Source organism: Plectropomus leopardus, chromosome 15, assembly GCF_026936395.1.
Source record: "Plectropomus leopardus strain MGB_pleo_1.0 chromosome 15, ASM2693639v1, whole genome shotgun sequence".
Classification (NCBI taxonomy): Eukaryota; Metazoa; Chordata; class Actinopteri; order Perciformes; family Serranidae; genus Plectropomus; species Plectropomus leopardus.
Genome location: NC_142190.1, coordinates 32,291,678 through 32,318,241, shown reverse-complemented (window position 1 = coordinate 32,318,241; position 26,564 = coordinate 32,291,678). Strand labels below are relative to the sequence as shown.

Below are 26,564 nucleotides of genomic sequence, written 5' to 3'. Positions count from 1 at the left end.
ATTGAAATTAATGAGGAGCCTGTGTTTTTAATGTACTGCTAATGTCGGCCTGAATGCACCCATGGGGGGTCATGATGGGGGCATCACGATGAAACACAGTCAGCACAGAATCTGTAAAGAAACAACAAAAGACAACAATAATATGATGAGATGCAATGGGGAAATAGACTAAAGATAACACAAAAAACTGATTCTACAGCAAAGGCACACGGCAGTTGGGCGTGAGCAGTGCGCATGCGCAGAGGGGGAAGCTCAAACAAATCCATCAATTCATCACAAACAACACGAGAAGCGGGATACATCTGGGGAGTTTCAGGCGTCATTAATGACAGACAGTGAGCGCCAGAGGCCAACGCAATCAATACGAGGTTCAAACGAATCAGTTAAACGCAAACAGAGCATCATTACAGAGCGGATAAAAAGATCGAGCGGTAAAGAAACAGAGGGAGAAGAATCTGGTTGATGGTTACCAAGCTGGAAAATCAGTGTAGGAGTTAATGTTGTTTTAAAACCATCTTTACCCAGCCTGTTGTGGTCTTTGGATGGCATTGTGGTTATTGAATCAGTGGAGTCATTGGGAAAATCATTGTGTTCATTGAACAACGCTTTGTGGTGATTGAGACAGCTCAGAGTACTGAAGCTGAGGGACGTTTGACAGCAGAAACCAGACAATTTCATTCAGTTGCAGGACAATCCAGTGAAATTGTTATCTGTTAGCTTATTCAACTAATTGGAAAATTTAGTTAAGACATCAGATAACAAATTCTGATGGGTGGGAAAATGATTGTTGTATAACTCGTTCTAGCTTTTTGCCATCCCATTTTAATTATTGGATAATTTATTGCCGTGATTGGATAAGACATTCTAAGTTGGAAACTAATTTATGGTTGTCTGGAAACTTATTCTACTCGCAACCTGGACAACCCAAACCAATGATTGGACACTTGTTGTTGGTGAGAAATGTTAAATTAACATTATCTAAATTGACATGGTTCCCCTTCTGCATATGAATAAGGGACTTATGTTCTTCCTTTGTATGTTTACAACTTTTTGCTGTCATGTCAATAGAATCTTGAGCCGTGTGAGCATGCTAACAGTAGCCTAATCTTCCATGTCAGCTTTGTTGGATGTGCTGAGTATGTACATCTTTGTTCACTTCTGTCTTCTAGTCCTTCCTTTCCAATTCCTCGACAGGTAACAGCATAGAGTTTTTCAAAAGTCTCTCACTTAAAATTAACCTTTGAAACTTTTCTATCAACTGAAGCCTTCACCTTTGGGTGTTGCTGAAGTAATACTGGTCACCAGCTCTTTGTGGCCAAAAAGGTATTTCAGGGGGATTTAGGTATATTCGACCTGTCTGCGAATGGTAAATAGGAGGGCAAACAGCTGTAGAAAATGCTTATTGATTTCTACTCGTGTGTATTTGTACAAGATTCATTTCTCCTTAAGACGTGCTCCCACCTCCGAGATCTAAAAGGTCAGCGAATGGGGGCTTAAGTCATTCAAGTGGAGCTAAATGGATTTCTGCTCCAAGATCCATCTGTTTTTGGAGTTTGTTGACAGGGTGGAAAATTGGAACTGTTGCTCTTCCCTCCCCCAGTCGCACCAACACCTCCACCCCCCCTCCCCTCTCAGTGCAGGGGTATGAACAAACATGGCACAGTAGCAGGGTAAAAAGTGTGCAGGGCACGAGGCAGGATACAAGGCCTGACCATCTGCTCCAGCTATGTGAACACACTCAGTGTACGTTTGACAGCGAGGACTGCTGCTTTAGCTGGACTTTGGCCATAAGTTGCGTTAGCAGACAGGGACAGCTGACGATGGGGGGGGGGGGGGACATGGGACATGGGCAGACTGGACATGGGCAGACTGGCCATTTCTCCACCACAAAGACGCTGATGTCGGAGAGACGAGTCACCTTCTTCACCTCTCAGGCACCGGCAGGGAAAGTGGACAGTGTCTGAGTTAGCAACCTGACAATGAAACAGCACACATTCAGAAAATGACAGGGATGTGTGTGTATGTGTGTGTGAGAACAACAAGATGCACTACAGAGAATATTGACAAGACTCACAAGATGGTGAGACAGCAAAGAAAGCTGCTCACACACTGCCACCGTCTATCCACCAAAATTAGTGCACATTTGAGTCTTTGTTAAATGAGTAAAAACACGTTAAAAAATTATCTAGACTAATTTCCCATTGCCAGTGCACTGCTGTGCAACCGACTAGAATACCCCTATGTTTTTTCATACTTGTGTGGCATGTTTTATGTCAGAAACATGTTGAAAACTGAGTTAGTAAACAGGACAGTGTTTCCCATAGAATTAGAGTTTATGTGTGGCAGCAGCTGATAGGGGAAGGAATCTGGTCAGAGGTAATCAGATCAGCAAACTTCAGTGGTTTTTAATTTTTTTTGAATGTGTGTGTCCCTACTGCATCGTTCTCTGTCCCCTCTCTAAATTCAGAGGTTTTTGCCTGTCAGTGAACGCAGCACTTTTTTTCCTCAGCAGCAGTTTGTGACTCGGGGGGTGGATAATTAATCTGATGATCGGTTTGCAGCTGCTGCGAGTGAATGCAAACTTTAGACCCAGCAGAATGAACAATTAGCACCTGAAGTTCTGCTGCTCCTTTGTGCCCACTCTGCGCTCTGATAGTGTGGTGCAATGAATAACCAAACAGTATATATATATTTCAACAGCCTCCTCCTCCCACTGACGCCACAAACAAAAGAATGTTTGGGTGAAGCTGCTGTAGAAAGCACCTTATAGGCCAGTGAAAATGTTGCAATTGTTCTTTTTTGATATGTTACTTCTGTAGTCTCTCTTTTAAACTTGGTTAGAACTAAGTGCTTATCTATGCTGAACGTCAGATACAGAGACAGACGCCCTCCGTCCATTCTCTGCATTCATTTTGTCGGTATCAGTGCACGTTTTCTGAAGGCTTGTGGATACGGATGAAACAGAGCAGCACCACCGCAGATCATGGCCATAGGAGATGAAGAAGAAATTTAAATTATAGCAGAATGAAACAAATTGGTAATATATATTGAAATTAGAGAAAATATTTCTCTGTCCAATGTAGGGATGTATATAATGGCCACACACTTCTGACGTCTATAACGCTGCCTCAGTTTAAAGGTACAATATTACAACTTGGACCACAGGCACCTTGTTTGTTGTTGTCAGAAACTTTTGACTCCGCCCTTTAGGGCCATCCATTGGCTGTATATGTGCCAACAAAAAGAACACATGGACGAGGATATGAGGACAGTGACATTTACAATGTTTGAAATAGTCGTACGTATTTTTGTATTTAAAGGGAGTAAAATCTGGGTTTTTTCCACCAGCACTAGAAAAAGCTTTTATCAATACTTGCTGTGTTGATACACCTTTTCTTATTTTGGACAGCTCTGCATTTTTCTGTCAGTGCAGTGTTGTCATTGAAGTGAATGAGAGGGCTGTACCTTATGACGCAGTACTATAGTCGGTCTGACCGCAGCCTAAATCACCCCAGTTAAAATTTCACTTCACATTGTTGGAGTGGAATTCTTGGAGGTGTTCACTGCCACCATCCCACTGCATTGCTCAATAATTAATGGCCTGTGTGTGAGTGTTGGAGGGGGCACCCATTGTCCACCCCACTCCCCTCGAGGTCGAGTTAAAGAGTGTTTCTGGTTTTCCAGATGGGTGAACTACAGTAGCCTTGATTGGGCTGGGGGGTCAGCTGAGGGCAGTTCGGGGCAGGCGGGTTGGGGGGTGATGGGGGTGTTGAGGGAGGGGCTGTTTGCCTGACAATGGGCTTCTCAGCAATTCTTGGTGACCCTCTTACCCCGCTGCTATAGGCCGCACGACGTCGGCCATTACTAGATTAAAGTAATCCTCTTTTCAGGGCCAGACAATTGCTTTATTAGCTGACCACACACAGGAGCCCGACCACCTCTGTAATGGTATTGTTGTGGGGGGGCCCTCAGGGTCCCGGGGAGGGTTTTATTGGTGGAGGGTGGGCAGAGGGGGAGTTGACAGTGTGTTGCTGTTGTTTCTGCTCTTCTTAGCAATGCCATGCATACATTAATCTGCATTACTGCTTGTTGTTTAACCCTCTAGAACCTGACCAATTGGATTTCTTCAAAAACATGGGAGAAGGCAATGACCAATGAAAGAAGAAATGACCCAAAAATTACCAACAAATTCATGAAAAGTATGAGAAATAACTTAAAAATTTGAAAAAAAGATAAAAAAAGAAAGAACAAATTACCAATATGTAATATTGATAAGTATGCTTTTTCCCTAGACATTTTCCCCTAGCCTTTTAAAAATAGTTTTTCTAAATCTACTATTTTTCTGGCAATTTGTGGAACATATCTGACCACATTGCTCATCGCCTTTTCCCTCATGTATTTAAAATAATAAATTTGCAGCAATTTGCTCAGGGTCCAAAGGTTTAAATACTTGTGAAAGGCATCTAAAAGCAGCTCAAGAAAAATGATGTTGCTCTAGGTTTCAAAGGGTTTACTCTTCATACTAGCAGTATATGTATGTCATCTGAATTAGAGTCTGATCAATATATTGGTAAGCCAATTTTATCGAATGATATTGGCCCATCAGATACATCAGTGTTGGTCTATATGGTGTCAGATATGCATGATATGAAAAGTTTATTTCTAACAGAATATAATGCAGAAAAAGATGCTCAGGGAAATGTATAATTATCGTATACCCAATGAAGTTTACTGTTTCAGTGCACTGTCATTTTTGACGATAAAGTTTATTAAAAAACTGTAAAATATACTGTCTTTATAACATATTTTTGTCACAAAGATATAATAAATATCATCATCATCCCCAAAAACTTAGTATCGGTTGGGCTCTATTCAGACTGTATGTGTTGGCGGAGGGGAGGATCTTTGTTTTTATGGAGCAGCACACACATAGTATAAATTAAATGTACACATAGCCCCCTCCACACCTCATTTTCCATATAGCATATCGGTGGACATATTGCCTGAATTACAATCAGATTAAGAGCGGGTATAGATGTGCATGTTTGCAAATCCTCCTCCTCATAGTCCTCCTTTGTTAGCATGCGGTCCAGATTTTTTCTCTCTGAATCTCTCCACTGGCTTGTCTTTGCCAAAAAAAAAAAATCCCATCAAAATACTGTTTCATCTCCTCTATTCCTCAATTTCTAAAGGCATGGTGCATTTCCAACTAAAGCAAACATTTTCCCTTTAAAATCCACTCCAAATTGTGTGTTTTTGCTGACGGATTTTTCTTTTTTCAAAAGGGCATTTTTTTATGAGCCTGTCAATCAGGCACAAACGGCTCCACCTGATAATTTATTCAGCTTTATGAGGAGTGCGGAGCCACTCAAGCTGAATTAAGCATTGTCAAACAGTCTGAATATTTCATGAATAGCTGGGATAATTTGAAGAGACATGGTGTGTTTCTATCTATGCCATTTACATCATTGTGTCCATGAGAGATGCATACATTTTCTTTTGTGACACAGAGTTGCAGGGCTGCGGGATGCATCTCTGCACGCTCGCTATAGAATATACGCCAGATTCAATTAAAGAGGAGACTCATGCTGGGGCAAGTTTATCACGTCTGCAGTTCACTTATTTTCTGTCATCATGAAACATCTCACCTGTACACGGAAATCCTCCACCTGCAGACAGATAAGCAAGTAAATGCACGGCTTCATTAAGTTGATAGATGTGACAGGGACTGAACATGGAACCACCATTCACCTTGACTGTACTCCATGTGATGTATCTTTCCTCCTCTGAGGTCACCAGCCTTCATTGTTTATCATCACTTCCCATTAAGAGACTAAAGAGAGGGAGAAATAAATCTTAAACACAGCTTTTTGATAATGTGATATTATTGATCCACGCCAGGAAATTGTTTTTTCTTTCTCCTCACTGCAGGAGGTCAGAAGTCAGGGTCAGCTGCACGACAGTACCCTGCAGGAGGAAACAAATCATCGCAGCAACATTCTCTTAAATGTCTCTTATATTTCTTTTGATTTTCTGGCCTGTATGTGGCCCTTTCACTTCCCCGGAGCTAAACCCAGGATCCGCAGTGTTACTTTAATTCCCAGAGAATTACAGAGTCCATACTCTGCTGAGTTTGGTCTACAAGTCGTCAGGGGAGTCATGTGTATCCCATCAGGAATGGCAGAGATGAATTTCCCTGTTTATTGGTGTTTTTTACTTTTCTGTTGCTTTTTAATTGCTAATTTTCAGGTAATTTTCGTGTTATTTCTTTTAGATTTTTAAAAAATATATTTTTAGTTTACTATTGTTTTCTAAATGCTAATTGTCAGGTTATTTCTTTGTTGTTGTTGTTTTTTTTTTAGAATATTTTATTATTTATTTATTTATTTATTTGAATAATTCCCTTTTAATTTTCGGGCCATTTCTTCTTCAATCGCTCATTGCCTTCTTCCCATCTTTTTCAAGGAGATCCATTCAATTGCTCAGTTTTCAAAGGGTTAAACAGTTTAAATGGGATTTTCAAGTGTCAGTTCTGGTGTTACTGAAAAATCCAAAACCCAGTAATGACAAACATTTGCTGTGTCAGCAGCAGTAGTGGATGAAGCATTCAGATCTTAGTAAAAATACTAATACCACACTGTAAAAAATACTGTAACTAGTAGAAGTCCTGCAATCAAAATGTTACGTAACGAAAGGTATGCAAGTACAATCAGGGAAATGTATTGACGTATTAAAGGTATAAGTGCTCAGTGTGGAAAGTTTTAAATACATTTAATGAATCAAAATAATTACAATAACTAGAAGGAAAATTTAGCACATTCTCATAATTAATTTAATATTCTAATTAATCAACTTATTATTTTAGCTTCACTTTTGTATTTTGTATATTTTCAATTAATACATGAACTTGAAAGTTGTCAAAAAATTGTAATGAAGTGAAAAGGACAATATTTTCCTCTGAAGTGTAGTTCAGTAGAAGTGGAAAGTGTCATGAGATTAGAATATTCAGGTAAAGTTCCTCAAATGTGTAAAACAATACTTGTGTAAATGTACCAAGTTACATTCTGGTCAGCAGAGAGACACGCAGTAACTGAAATTACAGTAACTGGGATCAATGCACAAAGTATAGCAGTATTACTTGAGCCCTGAACTGTAATAATCCAGTCATTATTATTATTCTAAAGCATAATCTGAGTTATATTACATGAAATTCATGCATTTATTCAATGTTTCTCAAATACAAAACTTGTTTTTCCTTGCACTGGGAAACAATTTGTGGATTGTACAAAATGAGATGTTTTTCTCTTATCTTGGTAAACGGATCTGCACCTGTATAGTGCTTTTCTAGTCATTTTTGACCACTCGAACTGCTTGCACCGTACGAGTCACGTTCACACACACACCGATGGCCGAGGCTTCAGTTTAAGGTGCCACCAGCTACTCAGTTTTTACATATTCACACGTACTCACACACTGACAGAACAGCCATCCGGTGAAGTTTGGGGTTCAGTATCGTGCCCAAGGACACTTCTACATGTTGACGGGAGGAGCTGAGGATCGAACCACCAACCTGCTAATTAGTGGACGACCTGCTCTACTTCTGAGCCACAGCCGCCCTCGTAAGAGTGCTCTTGACCACTCGTAAAATTTTCTCTTACCTGAGTGAAGAGCAAAAATAAGAAAACATTGGTGAATCCCAAAAATCAGCAGGTACTAACAAAATAAGAACAAATTGTAGATGTGCCTTGCCCTGCCGTCAGGGCTCTCTGTTCGAACCATGTCTCTCTCACCAGCACTCTGCCCTGTATATAGCCCTTTCACTTCCCCGGAGCTAAACCCAGGATCCACAGTGTTACTTTAATTCCCAGAGAATTACAGAGTCCATACTCTGCTGAGTTTGGTCTACAAGTCGTCAGGGGTCGGGGGAGTCATGTGTATCCCATCAGGAATGGCAGAGATGAAAAACACAGATGAAAAATTGGCAGAAAAACACATGGACACACACACACACACAGGGCCAACATAGCATGCCAGGGGAGGTTTGCGGTGGATTAACCTCCGGGTTGCTGGGTGGGTGAGCACAGCCGGAGCAGCAGCAGCTCAGAATTGGGATGGGAACCTGCTGCTGAGCCTCACATAGGTGAGCGCTCCCCATGCCGGGAGACTGGGGGGATTTACACGCAAATGAGAAGAAGTTTGTGTCAGTGTGTGTATGAATTTACACATGTTTGTGTTTACAGTAGACTGGCTTTATCCGTGTCTGTGCACACACTTGGGTCATTTCGTGTAGCACCAGGTTAATGGGAGGGGCTGGATAGGGGAGGGGGCTTCAATGTGAGAGGATTTTTAATACGGCCCCCTCTTGACTTGAAATATGGCTATTTCAATCAAATGGGCTTGGCATGCCTCAGGCTGGTTCTACTCTGTGTGAGTGTGTGCATGAGTGTGTGTGTGCATGTGTGATGGGGGAAGGAAGGTAGATGGCTGAAGATCCTGCAGGATGGATGGAAGGTTATCCGAGGCTTTTAAAGCTCTCCAGACACACATATATATGCACAGAGTACAGTGTGAGGCTCATTACTAGATAAGTCATGTACTCCTCATTGATCATTAATCATTTCAAAAGTACCAATATTATTTCATCTTTTTTTATGTTGTCTTTTTTTGGATGGAACTACCTGGATGAACCTACACACGTCAATTAAAAATCTCTGGTGCAGCTCAGTAACCAAAGGAATTCAGGCTTAGTTTGATGGTTCTTTTGGGCATGATATATATCCAGTGCCAAACATTCAGCCCATGCAGCCAGTAATGTGTCCTTTAGCTGCATTTATACTTGAAGCAGGGGGTTAAAAAGAGTCCATCTGTAGATAAAAGCCCCTTTTAAACTGCTTCAAGGCAGAAAATTCCATGCCATTATGCCACCACGCCATACTGTATAAAGGAACAGTCGCAGAATGGAGGGACAGAGTTGTCTTGCCTTTAAGCTGGCATCAGTGGTAGTAACAGCACCGAAACTATGTCTGTATGAACAGCCGGCAGGGCGGGATCATGGCCAGCTCAGGTGTGATGTTTTAACGATGTGTTATGCAGTGGGAAATTTAAAAAGCAGTGAACTCAAAGAACAGCAGCTGACAATGTCTGGAAATTGGGAAAACAATAAGATTTGGAAGCTCCTCATCCTCCAAGGTGAGGACATGATCATCTAGTGTATAACAGACAGTAAATGATTGATATTGCCATGTGAAACCAATGTTATTATTTAAAATGGGCTGCCACCACGGAATTTATATGTCACGCTATAGGCCAGTATTGTTGTGTGACGTATCACTGCTGTCACACCTCTGTTTTATTCGCCATGCTAGCATGCTGTCTAAAATCACACACAGGAGTGACATGATGCTTCAGCTGGTTGGTTCTGCAAAGGCAGAACAGAGAAGGTACTTCATAATGTCCCTATAGTGCAATCTCACTTTACAAAGACTAAAGATGACGTTGGATTCGGTGTTGGATTTCATGCACTGAAGGCGTCCTGCCAAACTAAATTGATGTACTGTATGTGGTTCAGCCACATCACACTTCAATTCATATATAAACTGTTTAAATTCTGTCATTCACTTTGTGATAACAGGCTTCATTACTAAATATAAGACCACTCAAGGCGCGGTAGTTGTAATGTTGTGTACTATGATAGAGAGTGCCAGTTGCATTGAGCAGAAGGTTTGCAGTTCATGTGTGTTACAAAAAAGGAGAAGATAGCTGAGCCTTTTGTCAACTGGCTTCATGCTGTTTCATGTGGTTACAGAGGCACTGGTTAGCTATGGAGGAGCATACAGTGCAGCTATATGTGTAGGCTCCTCGGCTGCTCTGCATACCCTTAATGCAAAACCATAAATCCGGTAGAGAGCTTCTAGTAGTGGAAGGACATGCAGCGTACTGATTTTGGTGTTAAACATTATCCAGTGATAGGGTTTTTTGCTATGTGATGTACTGCAAGCTGCAACATTAGTTTGCATCATATTGCTGATTGTAGTTTTCGAAAAAGGAGAAATCATGCATTGAAACCTTTGTGTGACCATTGCATGAACATAGACATTTATCACTTTCACATTTCATGTGACGCCTGCGTGACTCATGGCTCGAGTTAAGTCCACATATTGACATCCCTCACCAAGAAAAAAAAATCATCTGAATCAGTCAGTCTTTGTTTCCTCCTCCTGTTTGCAGGCGGCTCAGTAGCATCTGTGTTTGTATCATATATACCTTGTAAGACTCCCCGGCACCCAGTCATTTTTGTAGGACTTACATAATATTGACCACGTGTGCTGTGCAACATGTACTGCCATGTAAAGCATGAGCCAGCTTACACATATAATCTTACTGTCACATGACTGCAGCTCTGTGCTAACAGGGTGCCCACAAGTTGGCCTGATCATCCTCAACCTCTGTTCTGCAGCATGTTACGGGCCATGTGCTTCATTATAATACACACACACACACACACACACACACACATACACACACTAGCACCCCATTTCCCTCTAGTGTCTGTGAGGCTGATAATGAGTGCCTCCTGTGCCGTCCGACTGCTGCATGTGGGGCCCACAGTCATATTGGCTGCAGAATAGACCACTGCCTAGTATTAAGCCCCCCCCATCAACCTACACCCCGCCCCCCTTCCAACACGTCTGGGTGTGACAAGACACTGTGGTGGGGCCAGGCTCGGCATTTATGAGCTCTTAAAAAGCTATGAAACGTTGCACCTTGACAGATAATCTCATCTATTTTTTTCTTAGCAGCTCTGGGGCCTCTGTGGGTCGTGGTGGTGTTTTCACATATTTTATCACTTAATTCAATTTTGGACAGTATTTTACATAACCTAGCGGTGGTGATAACACATAAAGCATCATAAACAGCATTGGGCAATATTAATTGAATGTAATTTTCTTGGGTTCGCCTGATGATTATGTTGTAAGATGAGGTTTATCTAATAGTTTTATAATCTGCCTGTAATGCATCATGGTGACTTGTGGATTTCATTTCAGTATTATCTGAGTGCAGCAGCTAATAATTGCTTTTCCTAAGGTTTGCTGTGAGAAATGCAGAGCTTTCATGTGATGTTCGTTTGTACTGTAGAGATCTTCTGTCTACTTCTGGCTCAAACTGACCATTTGATTCCATTTCCATCCTCTCACTAATCACACTAAAAAGATCTTCTGAGCATTTCCCTCAACCTGTAGGGCAGTGATACTCAACTCATTGCTCACAGGCCAGATCCGGGTGCTGCCCCCCCATAATAAATTACTAGAAATGTCCTAAAATCAAAGAAATGTCCAAAAGTCCTACAAATGTCTTAATATCCCAGAAATGTCCTAAAATCCCACAAATGTTCAAGAATCCTTTAAACGTCCTAAAATCCTAAAAACGTCCCCAAATCCTAGAAATATGTATGGTGCTGCTTGGACTGGCCCCTGGCCTCCTGTCATTTTTGCAAAAGTGGCCCTCAAGCAAAACAGGGTGAGTATCCCTGCTGTATGGTGTCATTTTTTGCATCTCTTCATGGAAATGATTTTTCATGCTCTTGTCATCATGACCAGTGGGACCAGCTGCTTTCCAACCATCAGCCCAGGTTTGGTGGCAGCATGGGTGGGAGGGCTCTAGATGAGGGTGCTGGGGATTGGGTGGGTGGGGTCGGTGCAGCTTTTGTGGCTGCTAAATGGACTCAGCTGACAGTACTAAGCAGCAGCGACGGCGGCCTAAATGGCTACGCCAGAGGATACGCTGAGGGACAAAAGAAAATGGAGGGAGTAAATTTGAGGGGGAAAATGCATCAGACATTGATGAACAGGTTATGTGTGTGTGTGTGTGTGTGTGTGTGTGTGTGTGTGTGTGTGTGTGTGTGTGTGTGTGTGTGGAGGGTAGGCGGTAACGCCTGGGCTGAGAAGGTGACCCTTCTGGACTCGTGAAAGGAGTAATTGAAATGCCCTGTCGCTGTGATTCCCATTCATTTAGCTTTAGTGCCGGCTCAATTTTGCTGTTGGCTATATGAGCATTTCCAGAGAGCTGAACCATGTTATGTCGTTTACTCAAGGCCATAAAATACCCTCAGGCCCAAAGAGCCGAATGACAGCACCATGAGAAAAATGGAATAACACTTTAAACCAAGTTGTTTTTTTTAGAAGAGAGGACATTTCAGGTCAGCTGTCAGAAAGTGTTGATAGAGAAATGGTAAAGGCTTTTTGACAGTGTGTGTGTCTGTGTGTGTGTACAATGCAGGGGAGTTACAGTCTCCAGTCAGCCTGTATGTTGGACTGAGCTGGTGATATTGGATGCAGACAGTGTTTTGCTGTATTTGCTGCTGCAGCTGCCGTGCAGCATATCTGCGCGAGTGTCTGTGTTTGTATTGGGGTGGGGTGGGGAGGTGGCGGGTGCTTAGAGGCAACACGGACATCTGTCTCCAACTGTGAGACCCCGCCTCCCCTCCATCGTCTCCAGACCCTCCCATCACCACACACACACACACACACACACACACACACACACACACACACACACACACACACACACACACACACACACACACACACACACACACACACACACACACACACAATATCCTGTGCGGGCCGTTTCATCATGGTGTAATAGTTGATAGGGATCGGAGGGGGTCCACTCTGGATAATGACAGTGGCTGATAGAAGGTGGCTTCTGATGGGGGCCCCTGTTGGGCCCATGGGCTTGGACAGATATTGCCTTGGGGACGAGGCTGCACCTATAGAGAGAACAGAGAAGATGGTTATGTGTGTGTCTCAGTGGTCTTGATAAACGGATAAGAATGATGTATGTACTTGGGCGAAGAACAAAAATGTTGGTGTGTTTTCGCATGTTCTGACACCAAAGCAGATTGCCTCTTGTCCGTACAGGCGGTAAGCTGACGGATGGACGGATAACCAGCTCAATCCACCACAACAGAGCATGAACCCGAGGATGCTTTTCTTGATTCCCTCCGTCCATGCCTGTCTTTGCTCCGCTGCCAAGGGACTATCCGTCACTCTCGCTCTGCCATCTGAATATTTATTCTTGAGGGGGTGCTGTCACACACACACACACACACTTGGAACATTAACGACAGCGATAAAGCCATTTAATTAAAAGTGAGCCTGGGCTTGCCCCAAAGGTGTTTTTTATGTCCAATTAAATGCTCAAATGATGCCCTGATCTACAGCAGGGTCGTGATACTGTGAACATGTGGTAAATCACACAACTCTAACAGTCGCAGATACATACTACTTCCATATAATAACACACTTTGTTTGGCACCGAGTAGATTACTTCCTTTTGTGATCTTTAATTTTCATAATGATTCTGCTTAATTTGCAATTCACACATCCATCAATGGACATCCCAAGCTGATAGATGCTACATGCAGATGGATGTCATTATTTTTCTGTGACTAATGTGTTTGTGAATGGCTGACAGCAATCTGTCACACACACAGACACAAAAAGCCTCACACATCTGATTTTGATTATTGTCCAGATTGAGATGTTTATGTTTAGAAGCGAATGATGAAATTTCTCAAGATATACATAATTTTATATGTTAACGTCGCTCTGCATGCATGGTTTCCCACACATTCATGTATTTGTAGTGGAGCCACAGTTAAACATCTGCTACCACAAATAGATTTTTGGAGCTGAACCATTCATAAGAAGTGCTATATATATATATATATATATATATATATATATATATATATACATGTACACCGTTGGGTTATTTAAAACACACTTGGGGTAGGAGTACGTTGGATGCATGGAAAGTGAAACTTAACAGTTCATTCTGCTGGGTCCAAAAGTTTGCTTTCACTTACAGACAACTGCTCCTCTCATCTATTTATGTGATCAGATCAGCTGTGAATGAAACAATACATCAATAATCCACCCAGCAAGTGATACACTGCTGCAGAGGAAAAAAATAAATAATTGAGAGCTCTTCCTGTGTAGGGTTCAAGGATCACTGAAAAACCTCCAAATTTGGGGGGGGGCATAGATAGATACAAGACAACACACAGGAATTAAAATGATGTCAAAAATACAAAAACAAACTAAAAGCAGTTTTTCAAGAAATTAAATGGAGAAACTATGAGGGCTGTGACCAACGATAGTTTCAGTGAATTGTTTTGTGTGAAATGCTTGCTTAAAAATTTAAATAAAAGCTATTTATATATCTTATTTGACCAGTTGTTCAAAAACCCAAAGAAGATGTTCGGTTTGGTATCACACCACAAAGAGAAGCATCAAATTCTCATATTTAAGAAGCTGGAACTCAAGAATGTTTGGCATTTTTTCTTCAGAAATGTGTTTTCCAATTTCTTTCCAATCAGACATGTATCTGAAATATATGCACCCGTAGCTCTTATCTTTTAGCCTGTGTGTGTTACTGTGTGTCTGTGCTCTGATTAAAGCACACCGTTCAGGCCCAGTGGTGAGGATTACTCTGGCTTTGTTGAAGGGGTTTAAAGAAAAGGTCAAAGTACACCCACTTAATATGGGCCCCAAAGGGCCTCATGGGTAATTGCCAGTGCCTAATAAACTTCTAGACACCCTCTTTTTGCTCAGATCTGGAGGGCAGAAAGGGAAAGATCAGGGGCCCCTGGAGCCATGATCTCAGAGTGGTGTGTCGGGTCATCACGGCGGTCCTTTAACCCTGTGGCATGGTAATTCAGGCCCTATTTCCCTCCTCACTCTGCATGATGGGACAGGTTACTGAACGATTTAGTCAAGGTTCGGTAATCTGCTGTGAATAGCGATTGGACGGACTGTCAGCGGCAGGTACAGATCAGGTCAGGGGTGTGGTTTGGAATATCATTGAAGGATTGCAAGGGCCAATGGGATTTGGAGTGCCCCAAATGCTCTGTGGATAAGTAATTGGGCATCAGGATATGGGTCAGACTGAAGCCATAAGTGGCAATTTGATCCCTGGAAGCGACGCCGATAAAAAAGACAGCACTAGCGGTTCAGGAGCCCACAGTGAGTTTGGTGGAGATGTTTTTATCAGGGCAAAGGCAAGCACAGACTCCGTCAGCTAATGAGGAAATGAAAAATATCCTCCTTTAACACTGACATGACCTTGATTACAAACAAAACAGGCTGATTTATCTCCTCACATGCACGCCCACGTTCCCACTCATTCAACGAGGACGCCGCGCTATCTTGACAAGAAGAGAAATGAGCCTTTGTGGCATACAGCCTGACATTGAGATACAATGTATTTCCCACACAAACACAGGTATTTCAGATAATGAAACAGTAGTATAAATCTGCAATAGAAATCAGTAGTGTGAGTGTAAGAGAGCTCATAAGGATGGAGGGAAGGATACACAGTCATTTCGATGGCGATAATAATGGTATAGTCCTGTGCTGTGGATAAGTAATATGTTACATTACTTCAGAATTTTTTGGGAGTATCTGTACTTAGCTTGAGTTTTTTTGTTTCTGTCAATTTTTATTTCATTTCCCCCACACATCTTTGTTACTTACTACAAAATAGGGGAGGAAGGGATGGAGGGACAAAGGAAAGTAATGGAAGGGAAGACGAAACTTATGCTTATTCTGCGTTCAGACATCACTCACAATCTATTTAACCCTTTGAAACCTGAGCAGAGTGGTTTGATTTTTGATTTATTAATTATCAAAATTAATGGAAAATGTCCAGTAAAATGTAGAAAATGTAGAAAAATATATTTATAGTCAGTATGGTAATATATTTAAAATTGTGTTACAGAAAACAATTTAACACAAATTTTATAGTATTATTTTTTGGGTTTTTTTTTTCTTGTATGTTTGTAGTGGGGTTTTTTTTTTGTTGTTCTTTTTTTTTACTTTACTTTTCTTTTTTTGTGCTTATTTTCAGGTTTCTTCAATTGTAATGTGCACTCCATTTTTACGTGGTGTGCTACGAAGAAATAAACTATAATTCTCAAAAGTCTTACCACTAGCTTTATATTAACAGCATTTACTTGTACTTTTGCTTTCACTACCTAAATACATTTATTATTATAAATTTACTTTTGATACTTAAGCACAGTAACAATCAGATACTTTTAGAATTTTACTCCAGTTATACTCAAATTGGTGACTTTAACTTCTACCAAAGTCATTTTATAGTAAGAAAAAAGTCTTTTGGGTACTTCATGCCGTTGTGTGCATACTCGCCCATGTACTTAGACATACATGCAGACATAAAAAAAACATGACGTGTGCAGTACACATTCAGTTACTGATCTATATTGTTAGATGCTTCGGACAAAATGCCTGCAGGATACATTCAATGATAATAACGTGTGCTGTTGCTGCTTTACATGAACATAAAGTCAGGTGGATGGGCAGAGTTAAATATTTGTTTTTAGCCTCTGGTACCAAGGGAAGATGCTTCAGAGCAACCACAAGCTTTACATTTTTTCCCACTGCAATAACACATCATATATTCTCTGTCTGCTTATTTGGTCCTCGAGGCTTCACATATCAAGTGAATGTGGGAATATGTCAACAGAGCTTTGAAAACGATCCTGTGTTATTTTCATTCTCAGGGCAAATGTAAAGAGAACACTTGTATATGCTACTGCAGACACATTTCAAAAGGACCACCCTTTGGATCCAGTACATGCCAAATAAATAAGGGTGTGCAGGGAGTTACGGAGGGACAAGTCCTGTTCCTCAGGGCTGAATAGGGCTGGAAGGAGAAAGAGAACATTCATTTGAAGAGCTGTTACTAGACTTACAGTACATATTGCTCATGTAGAAATGAAATGACTTGTGTTGTTGCATGGTGTTAATGAAAAGGCAAATATTAATTCAGTATGAGTGCTCCCCACCCCTCTGACAGTTCAGTGATGCTCGTGAATGTAGTGACCAGCATCAGTAAAGGTTCTGCTAAAGAGCTCAATGGCTAAAGAAAATTAATCTATTATATAAGAATTTTGTTCTGATCTCACGCCATCTTTATTTTAGCTCCTTGTTAACTTTCTTCACTTCTGTTGCTCTTCTCGTGCACTGAGCTGAACTAACAGTCAGAGTGTTTTCATTCACTGACTGGTTCCGCTTTCACCGATGCTGATTCAACATGCTGGATCAGCTGCAAAAAAGCTGACAAGAGCTTACAAGGACCAACAGTGTAGGACTCACAACAGCGACTACAGCAATGCTGAACGACAGCCCCACACTGACCAACAGCTGACCCTCAGCTTGGTGTGTCAGGGTCTTAAATGCTCACAACGCCGTCACTTGTATAGAGCTATAAGCTGTGCTAAACTATACGATACATTCTATATTATACTGTACAGTGCTTTACTACACTACACTGTACTATAATACAGTGTTTCCCACAGATTGCCAGTCAGTCTATGGCAGAGGTGTGTGGTGGTTTGTGTCGCTTTGTCTGTGGTGTCATTCAAATTTCCGACGTTTCTGCAAGTCCGTGAATGCAACACAGCAGGCAAAGTTCTTTTTATCTGTTTCGCAGCTCATTTGTGAGGTGGATAATTAATGTGTTGATATGTTCACAGCTGATCAGCTGGATAGATGAGAGAAGGTATTTCCAAATATTTGTAAGTAAAAGAGAGTTTTAGGTTGAGCAGAATGGATGGTTTAGTTTCACTTTTAATGCGCCTGATGTCTCTGCCTCTACTGTTCTATAAATAACCCAACTGTGTTTTAATACGGCTCTTAATTAACAGTCCAGCTCCATTGAGACTATGGCAGGACAAATTAGACTATGGCGGCCCGAAATAGTCTTCGTTATTAATGGGAATCACTGATACTATACTACCATCAACTATACAGAACATACCATACCATACCATACTTTACTATCTTGCCCAAGGATACTTTGACATGTTGACTGGAGGAGATGGGGATCGAACCCGAAGGTCCACAATTTGATCCCCGGCTCCTTCAGTCAATGTTGAAGTATTCTTGGGCAAGATACTGAAACCCAAATTGCTACCAATGCGGCATCATTGGAGTGTGCGTGCATATGAATGATTACTGAGCAGCAGATGGCACCTTGTACGGTAGCCCCGGCCACCAGTGTGTGAATGTGTGTGTGAATGGGTGAATGTGATATGTAGTGTGAAAGCGCATTGAGTGGTCAAAAAGATGAGAAAAACCCTATTCAAGTACAGTCCATCTATAAATCAGCTTTTAATTGTACACATTATCTCAGCAGATAAAATAATACGTACTTATTATCTTAGTGCCTCATTAGAATCCTATCCAGCAGAAGTTAAGTATTGACTCAGAAAAGTACAACTGTTTGAAAAAGCTGCTCAATCAGAGTAAAAAGAGTATTTACATAACCCCTGGTCTTGACTGTGTAAATGTTGCCTCTGTTAGCACATTTCACTTCAATTTGAAATGATGCTAAATATGCTTGGTTGAATCAGAAGGTGAGTAATCATTGAAGAACTGTGTGGCGAATAAGTGCTCAATTTGCACGTCAGTTCTATCAAGCTTTGCAGACGTACATGTTATGTAATATTAAGAGCACACTTTAAAATCTATTTCCCCCCAAATATAATGAAGTTATCTGTCAGTTTTGTACAAAACGGCAGTTTAAAGAAGCGTGTGCTTCGACAGGGATGTGATATCCTTGACAGCTTTTTAGCAGCAATGTTCCAAAGTCTGTGAGGAGTGTAAACGAGGACATGACTTGCACTTTTTAAGCTGAAGTAAGTACGTGAGTTCTCTGCTCGTCTTTCTGACAGCCTCAACAGCCCTGCAGATCTTTGCACACTCAGGAGAAGTTTGAGTCAAGACATGAGCGGAATGCCATTATATTGATATAACTTATTGATATCCTCAATGAGATATATCAATATAATGTATGAGAGTATGCAAATCCATCATGCTCTCCAATCACATCAATTAATCATCCGCCTACTCCTTGATGTCCAAATCTCACATCTTCCCTTCAAAGAGAACTTTGTGAAATATGTGAGGGTATAAATTTGGTACCCCCCCGAGTGATATTTTGAAAGAGTTGCCGCTTGACTTTGGACATTTCTTAATAAATGCCTAGAAATGTTTGTGATGTGAAAAGGACTTTTAGGGGCAGCTGATTTGCAACTGTCTTTTGGAGCGATGTCTTGCAGATTGGACTGAAACAGTCTCATTGGTTTACCCCCTTCAGAAATCCCTGGAGTGGCTGAGGTCAGACTGAGCCTGCGGGCCTTTGTGGCTTTGGCCTCTTCCTAGTAGACTGGTGTACATCATTCGAAACTACAAAGCCATCCTCCACACGTGTAATATGAGAGTTCACAGAGCCTTAGAGACCGAGATGAGAAAGAGAAACCCTGATGCCTCCAGGTTACAGGCACAAGATGTTGACAGAAGTAAAGAGGCGGGCTGACTCGAAGACAAAACTGTTTGTCTCTGTTTTATGAATAGACTCCATAAAAACAAAATTCTTACAGTGTTTTCTGAATCGCATATTTAGAGTGGCCTCCTGCAATTGATACCATTGATTTCTATGACACTGTTGTTTGAGTAATTTTCCTTTCCACCTATCCAAATCTATTTATACATGTGTATTTGCCAAGGGAGTGTGTTTGTGTGTGTGTGAGGGTAGAATGAATAATTCATCTACTTTGTGTGTAAGAGCCTTCATTATTGATGTGGTGTGATGCAGCACACATGTCACAGAGTCAATGAAGACCAAAGGGACTCAATGTTGAATTCAGTCCTACAGTATCGATAGCAATGTCCCATCATGTTCTGAGTTATTCTACTCAATCAGACTGCAAGAAGTGATAGTAATTTTTGATCTGCAGTCATGTTTGTTTGTTTTTGACTCCATGTATGCATGGTCTGAAGGTGACATCAACAGGTTGACTGTCAGCTGCAAGTTAGCAGAACCACAATCAGCTAAGAAGTCTGTATACATAATAACTAACCTTGTTGCTCTTCCTCTTTTCTATCCTTTTCCCAGTTTTGAGAGATGACTTCCGTCAGACGCCCAGTGACGTGGTGGTAGCAGCAGGCGAGCCGGCTGTCATGGAGTGTATCCCTCCCAGAGGCCATCCTGAGCCCACCATCTCTTGGAAGAGAAACAACATCCGAGTCAATGACAAAGACGAAAGGATCACTGTAAGTTTTTCTGAAAATTATTGGTTTGAACTGACCCCCCCGCCCCCTAAACTATTAAATTTACTTAAAATTTAGTTATATTTAACTTAAGTCTTTTAGCAACTTCAGTAAACAAAGTTTACTGTGCTATATATCTGTATCCTGCTGACTGCAACTAGTCAGTCATATTTGTATTTTCTTAAACATGTTAACAAACATCACTTCATCACTGGCGAAATCCTCTTCATCCTGATCAAGTCCAACTTAGATGTAAAGTTAACATAAATTTGGATTTTAATTTATATTAATTTTCCTTTTTCAAGGCAATTGGTTTCCAAGATTATAATAAGTAACATCAACTTGTCAGATTTTACAGTTTAACATCTGGCTTTTTTATTTAATAGGAAAGGTTACAATCAAGAATAATTCCTCCCATCAGCTTCAATGGAAGAAACACCCAAATTATTTTAGCCCCTTTGCTGGCACAGTGCCAGCATAAAATACCATTCGTCTCCACCCAAGAAGCCCTCTTTCATTATTCAAAATAATCTGATTTTTGCCAGTCAGTGACGTCAAACATGACAGTTCAGTGAACACACACACACAAAGGCATTCTCATCTGCTGCAGAGCCATGTACACAGCTCTGCTCTACTGGCAATGGGAAAGGAGTAAATAGCCATTTTTACTGGGTTTTCCAGCCTTTAAAAAACCAGTGTACATGGGCTACTAGATGGGCTAGTAGAAAAAGGGTTTTGAATTTGTGAACTGTTGTACAAATTGTGTTTGTACAAATAATACACTGCAACTTGTCAGGATTCTGCATTTTGGATGTTAGAGCTACTGAGCAATCAATAATTTCGAGTTTTAATTATTGATCAGAAACCCTTAATAAGAATCAATCCCTTTCCATCATTCTTGATAATTAAAAGACAGCATTGCTTATTTAATTGAATCCTTCAGGCGTGTTTATCAGAAATAACTTCAGAATAAAAACGAGATATGTCGACCTGCTGTTTGGGATGCATGTGTGTGCACACGATATGCCAGCATCAATCAATGCATCTATTATTACACACAGAGTGGTGGAAGATATTTCTATGGAAATTGGCCTGGAGCTAGACCCATTGTCAGACAGCGTAGGAACCAGCAGAGGAGCCATCTGTCATGACACACACTGAACATGGTGGCGTGGCCTCTCTCTAGATGAACATGCCTCAATATCCTGTTTCCAACCTCTCTCCATTTGTCTTCTTTCTTTTCCCTCCTCCTCCTCCACCACCGCCACCACCTCTCCTCCTCCTCGTCATCTTCAATGTCCTCCTTCGCTTACCTATTCATCCATTTCCTTCTTTGCCTATCCTCTTCCCCTCTTCTCATCATCATTTTCAGATCCGAGGAGGCAAGTTGATGATTTCCAACACCAGGAAGAGTGATGCTGGCATGTATGTGTGTGTTGGAACCAACATGGTTGGAGAGAAAGACAGCGATCCTGCAGAACTGGTGGTGTTTGGTGAGTGAGTCTTAAAACATCTCATTAAATTATGGTCAACATGCAAGAACTGCATGGGAAATTAAATATATGGGACTTAATGTAAACAATAGAGTTGGGTTCATTTCCGGTTTTGCCAGTCCAGTCAGGTGTGCGAGTTCAAATCGGTTAGATTTATGCAAACAATCTGAACAGGCATTTGGCATTATGTCTCTTTCTGGCAGTTTAAAAGTAGTCTTAGTCACAATTCAATATGCATCAGTAATAGCAATATGACAGTGTGATTAATATATCATGTTTCTAAACTTACTATTTAAAAAAAACTAGCGTCATACAGGTTGTGTGTAATTAACTGCTGTGCCGGTCTCAGCAACATGAGAGAGATCAAATTTCAGCAGAGGGGGGTGAGCGGTTCACATTTGTTTTGTTTTTGGGATGAAGAGAGGAGACATGGCGACATGTAGTTATTCTCTTAAAAAGACTAAAACTGCACCAATACAGCAAAGTTTGGATTTGAAGCCAACAAAAGCGCTGTCTTTGCTGACTGGTGTTTTTGTGAGCTGAACTTTAGGCAGATGCTGTGTTACTATTTATAGCAGTCGCTTGCTTTGAAAGCGCCGGAGTGAACGAGGACCAGCTGATTTATGAAGTTGAAATGAGGAATTATTTACACAGAACCTCCTTTTTTCACTACAAAAACCTAAACACAGTGTCAGCTGGCTGGAGGGAGATTGCTGGGAAGCAGAAAGTTTCTACTAGGACCATGGCTGAAAACAAGCTAGGCTAACGTTACTTGCTTTTGGATATATTGTATGCAATTTCCAGTAAATATAACAATATAAAACATGTTTTCTGAATTAGAAAGTAACTTTACAAACATTGGAAGATGGCAAGCAGGCTACTCATTTATCTTTTTAAAGTTCATGTCTCCAGTCTGATCTCGAGTACACAACTGAAAGCTGCATGGTTTGTTTACTTAACATAACAGAGGTGCAGATTTTGTGGCTTCAGTGTGGACAGAGAGCTCCGGTGTTGCACAGTGTCACGTAATAGACACTTTCTGTTGGGATACTGTGAATATGTTCCATTGAGGAATGACTGCTGAATCAAGTCAGATACCTGGTAAAGTTCAGTAAACCCGTCCTGTCTAGTGTTTAGCTTAATATCAAACTGTTTCAAAAATCTTAGCCAGCCCAACTCTGGTTAACAAAAGCATCGTTAGTTTTCTAATTACCCAAAATGCAAACATCTATATGTTTAAATAATTATGGTCAAGGTTGAATCTAAATTGGAATGAAAGATATTTAAATTTCCATGTAAATTTCCATGTAAATAATCAGTATAAGAGTTTGTCATTCATCTGCTGGACTTAAATTATTGTCTGTTTTGTTTGTTTTCTTCTTTGTATTTCTTTTCTTTTGGGCTGCACTTTTCTCTCCTCTGCTGATATTGTTGGAGCAGAAGATGAATGTCTCCTTCTCAGCTGCCCTTTACTTTGCTCTCTTGACCTCTCTGTTGCCTTCCCTCTCTCTGATTCTCTGCTCTGCTCTCAGCAGCATTCTCAAAAAGTGTATTGATCCAGGGAAACAGATAGAGGATTGATATTTTCTTTTCAGTCCCACCAAACCTCCTCCTTCCCCTCCTCCTCCTCCTCTGCACAACCACCCAGATGCTGCTTCTTTTACACATTGTGGTGCAAGACATAACCAAATTATCAATTTATGGAGGCTGCAAAATGCATGGCCTGACACACCATCTTATATTTAATATCACTGCCATCTGTCAAATTTGCAAAGTAACATCTGCACTAATTTCTCCAGGATGTCAGCATTTAAAAGTGATTATGATCATGATAAGAGCTTACACTGCATATCTGTCTCTCCAGACATATGTCTCTGGTGGGTTGTCTTTCTTACCTGTGTTATACAGTGTTCTGTACCTGTATCAGGCCTGTTACTCTCAATGATGCAGAATCTTCTTCTTCTTCTCTTTTGACAGTGTTACTAAGTTTAGTTGTGATGATTTGGTTTATTTTTACATTTTATTTCCTTAGTGGTCACTATCTGTCTTATTCTCACAGTCACTGCTGCTGCAACAATCTAATTACCCTGGAGAGGTCATTGAAATGTAATTTTAGCACCACACTTTAATCCTCTCTCCTCTGTCTCTGTTTAATTTCAGAGAGGCCAGTGTTCACCAAACAGCCGGTGAACCAGGTGGTGTTGGCAGACGACACGGTGGACTTTTTCTGTGAGGTGCATGGAGACCCGACTCCCTCTGTCCGCTGGCGGAGAGAGGAGGGAGAGCTGCCCCGGGGCAGGTACGCTAGAAACAACACTCTCTCGTTGTCTGTCAGACCTGATGATGCATCATCATACCAACAATGCGTGCTGGTTGCCGGGGTGTAACTGAGTAGCACGTTGCATCTCTGGTAACAAGTGTAGTTATCATTTCACTGATAATATAACAGCTTCCAATCAGAGAGCAACCGCCTGCATGTATAAGTGTGTGTAAGTTCTGTGCCAAGCAGGGCAGGATGAGAAAAGGTGATTAATTCAACAAAATAATCTCTGTGAGTGGATGTATTTCCACTGAGTTTATCAAAGAAAACAAAAGAGAAGATTTTTTTACCTCTGTTTGGCAGGGTAATGGACAACAAACTGAAACAAAGCCCAGCTCACATGGAGCCATGATAATTGATCAGTCCTTAGTCCCACCTCCCTCAGTTACTGTTGCAAAGTTGAACAAGATCAACAATTTACAGAATTAATTTAAGCCTTGTGAGATTAACTGAACAGACAGAAAATACTAATCATACACAACAGCAACAGCTGCTCTGAGCAAATCACATATACCATACAAGATGAAATAAAATTAATAATAATAATATCAGCATGATATACATACATATTGTTGCTGCAGTGTTCATTAGATTACTTAATTTATCTATTTAGATATTAAATATGGACCATGTACAGTTTAAATCATAATTGATAACATTTAATGCACAATATTGTATCTTATAGTTTGTTCGCATCTGCAGTCCCTCGGCAGGTCACAACAAAGACACAGCCCAATAACATAATGTAAAGTTGGACAAAACAAACAAACAAAAAACACACACAAGACAAACAACACGCACAATAGCACATGATGTAAAGTAAACAAAAAAACACACAAAACACACAACACAAAGCTACACACAGCAGCACATCACAAGTGAATGCTTGTCAGATTAAAAATCAGTTAAAAAGTCCAGAGTTCAGGTTCAGTGAGTACAGAGCTGAGTAGCTTTTTTAGTCATTCCAAGGTGGTTTTGAAAGTCCTGACAGAGCGGCAGCTCCTCACATCGTCAGACAGAGTGTTCTGATTTGTAGCTTTTACAGAAAAAGCTGATAGTATTTGACCATCAGGAGTTCTTAGCCTGACAGCACAACATTTCACTTTGTCCCATTTTTTAAAAGTTTAACAGAGCAGAAAACTTTGCAGTTTGCATTACAAAAAGGAAAAATTAAAAAGAAATTCAACAAATTGTGTGTATTATTTTATGTGGCAGCCTTTGTTCAAGGCAAAAATAATCTTAAAATTTTCTTTAATTTCTTTTGTATCACTTTCCTTCCAGATTTGAGATCCGCAGCGACAACAGTCTGCGTCTGACCCAGGTGCGAGGGGAGGACGAGGGCACTTACACCTGCGTGTCGGAGAACAGCGTTGGCAAAGCCGAGGCATCGGGCACCCTGCAAGTGCACGGTAAGACATGTGCATGCATCAGAAATGTTTCAGTTAAAGTTTGTTGTTGTAGCGACTGAATCCAGCTAGTGACAGTGCCAGCTGGCTGCTCACTCATACTGGAGCTGTTAAAATTTGAGAATGAAAACAAGCAGATTTGCAGAATGTCTAATTTGCAAAAACAAATCCTCATAGCAACTCATTTCATTTAATATTATGTGTGAAAAAAACAAAAAGTGACATAATATGTACTTATTTCCAATATATTGATACATTTCTAACTGACAATATCATTCTTTCAATAACACAAAGACAGATCTGCAACCAACTACGAAAACTCTTATCTGGCTTTATTTCAATGTGTATCGTTCAACAAGTGAAACTTCAGTGGTGGCAGCTCTGCACTGGCAAAAATTTGATTGTAACACTCAATACATGAAAAAATTAATTGCACAGATGGACAGTCTCTCTATGATGAATCACAAAATATCTCACCTACCAGAATCCTCTTATTTTGCTGCTCTTTTGATGAATTACATGTGCTTGATTTTGAAGATTTTCCAGGACAGGGGCAAACGCGCTGCTACTTAAGAACACAAAAGCGAATTAAACAAATTAACCCTTTAAAACCTGGAGCAACATCAGCTTTCTTGTGCTGCATTCAAACATCTTTCACAAGCAATTAAATGTTTTGAAAACTGAGAAAATTCATTTGATTTCTGTCAAATTATGGTAAAAATAATAATAATAATTAGTAACTTGGCATGAATGTCCCTCAAATTGAAAGAAATTAGTAAAAGTAAAAAAAGTAAAAAAGAGAAAAAAAAAGAAAATGATCAAAAAACTACTACTATTATTTACTATTATTTATTTTATTTCAGTTTTTAGCACTTTTTCCCCCAAGCAATTTCATTGTTTGTTTTTTTTACTACTCCTTTTTTCTTGAAAATTTTTGCTAATTTCCAGGTAATTGTAACTTGTAAATTGTAAGTCGCGAATTTTATATTTTCCAGGTTTTTAAAAGAAATCAAGAAAATTTTCTCAGATTGCAGTTTAAGAAAACATATTTATCAGTGTGAAGACACATGCACAGCATTTGGAGAATGCACTGCAAATACCACAGCACACACATTAAGAAAATGCGCTACAATGCAATGTGTTTCCAGATGACACTTAATTGTAAAGCACATATTGCACTTGTTTTGGTTGCAGATTTTGA

At 40.5% G+C, this 26,564-nt stretch overlaps 1 protein-coding gene across 6 annotated transcripts in view; it reads left to right on the top strand.

The window, feature by feature from the left end:
• robo3 (roundabout, axon guidance receptor, homolog 3 (Drosophila)) overlaps positions 1-26,564 on the top strand; it is a 221,239-nt gene that overhangs the window by 132,485 nt on the left and 62,190 nt on the right. For all 6 annotated transcript variants that reach the window (XM_088088607.1, XM_088088606.1, XM_088088605.1 and 3 more), the window contains exons 3-6: positions 19,990-20,147; positions 21,517-21,637; positions 23,798-23,936; positions 25,239-25,366. In XM_088088607.1, the coding sequence (XP_087944733.1) occupies positions 19,990-20,147; positions 21,517-21,637; positions 23,798-23,936; positions 25,239-25,366 (546 nt within the window). The remainder of the gene's footprint in view (positions 1-19,989; positions 20,148-21,516; positions 21,638-23,797; positions 23,937-25,238; positions 25,367-26,564) is intronic.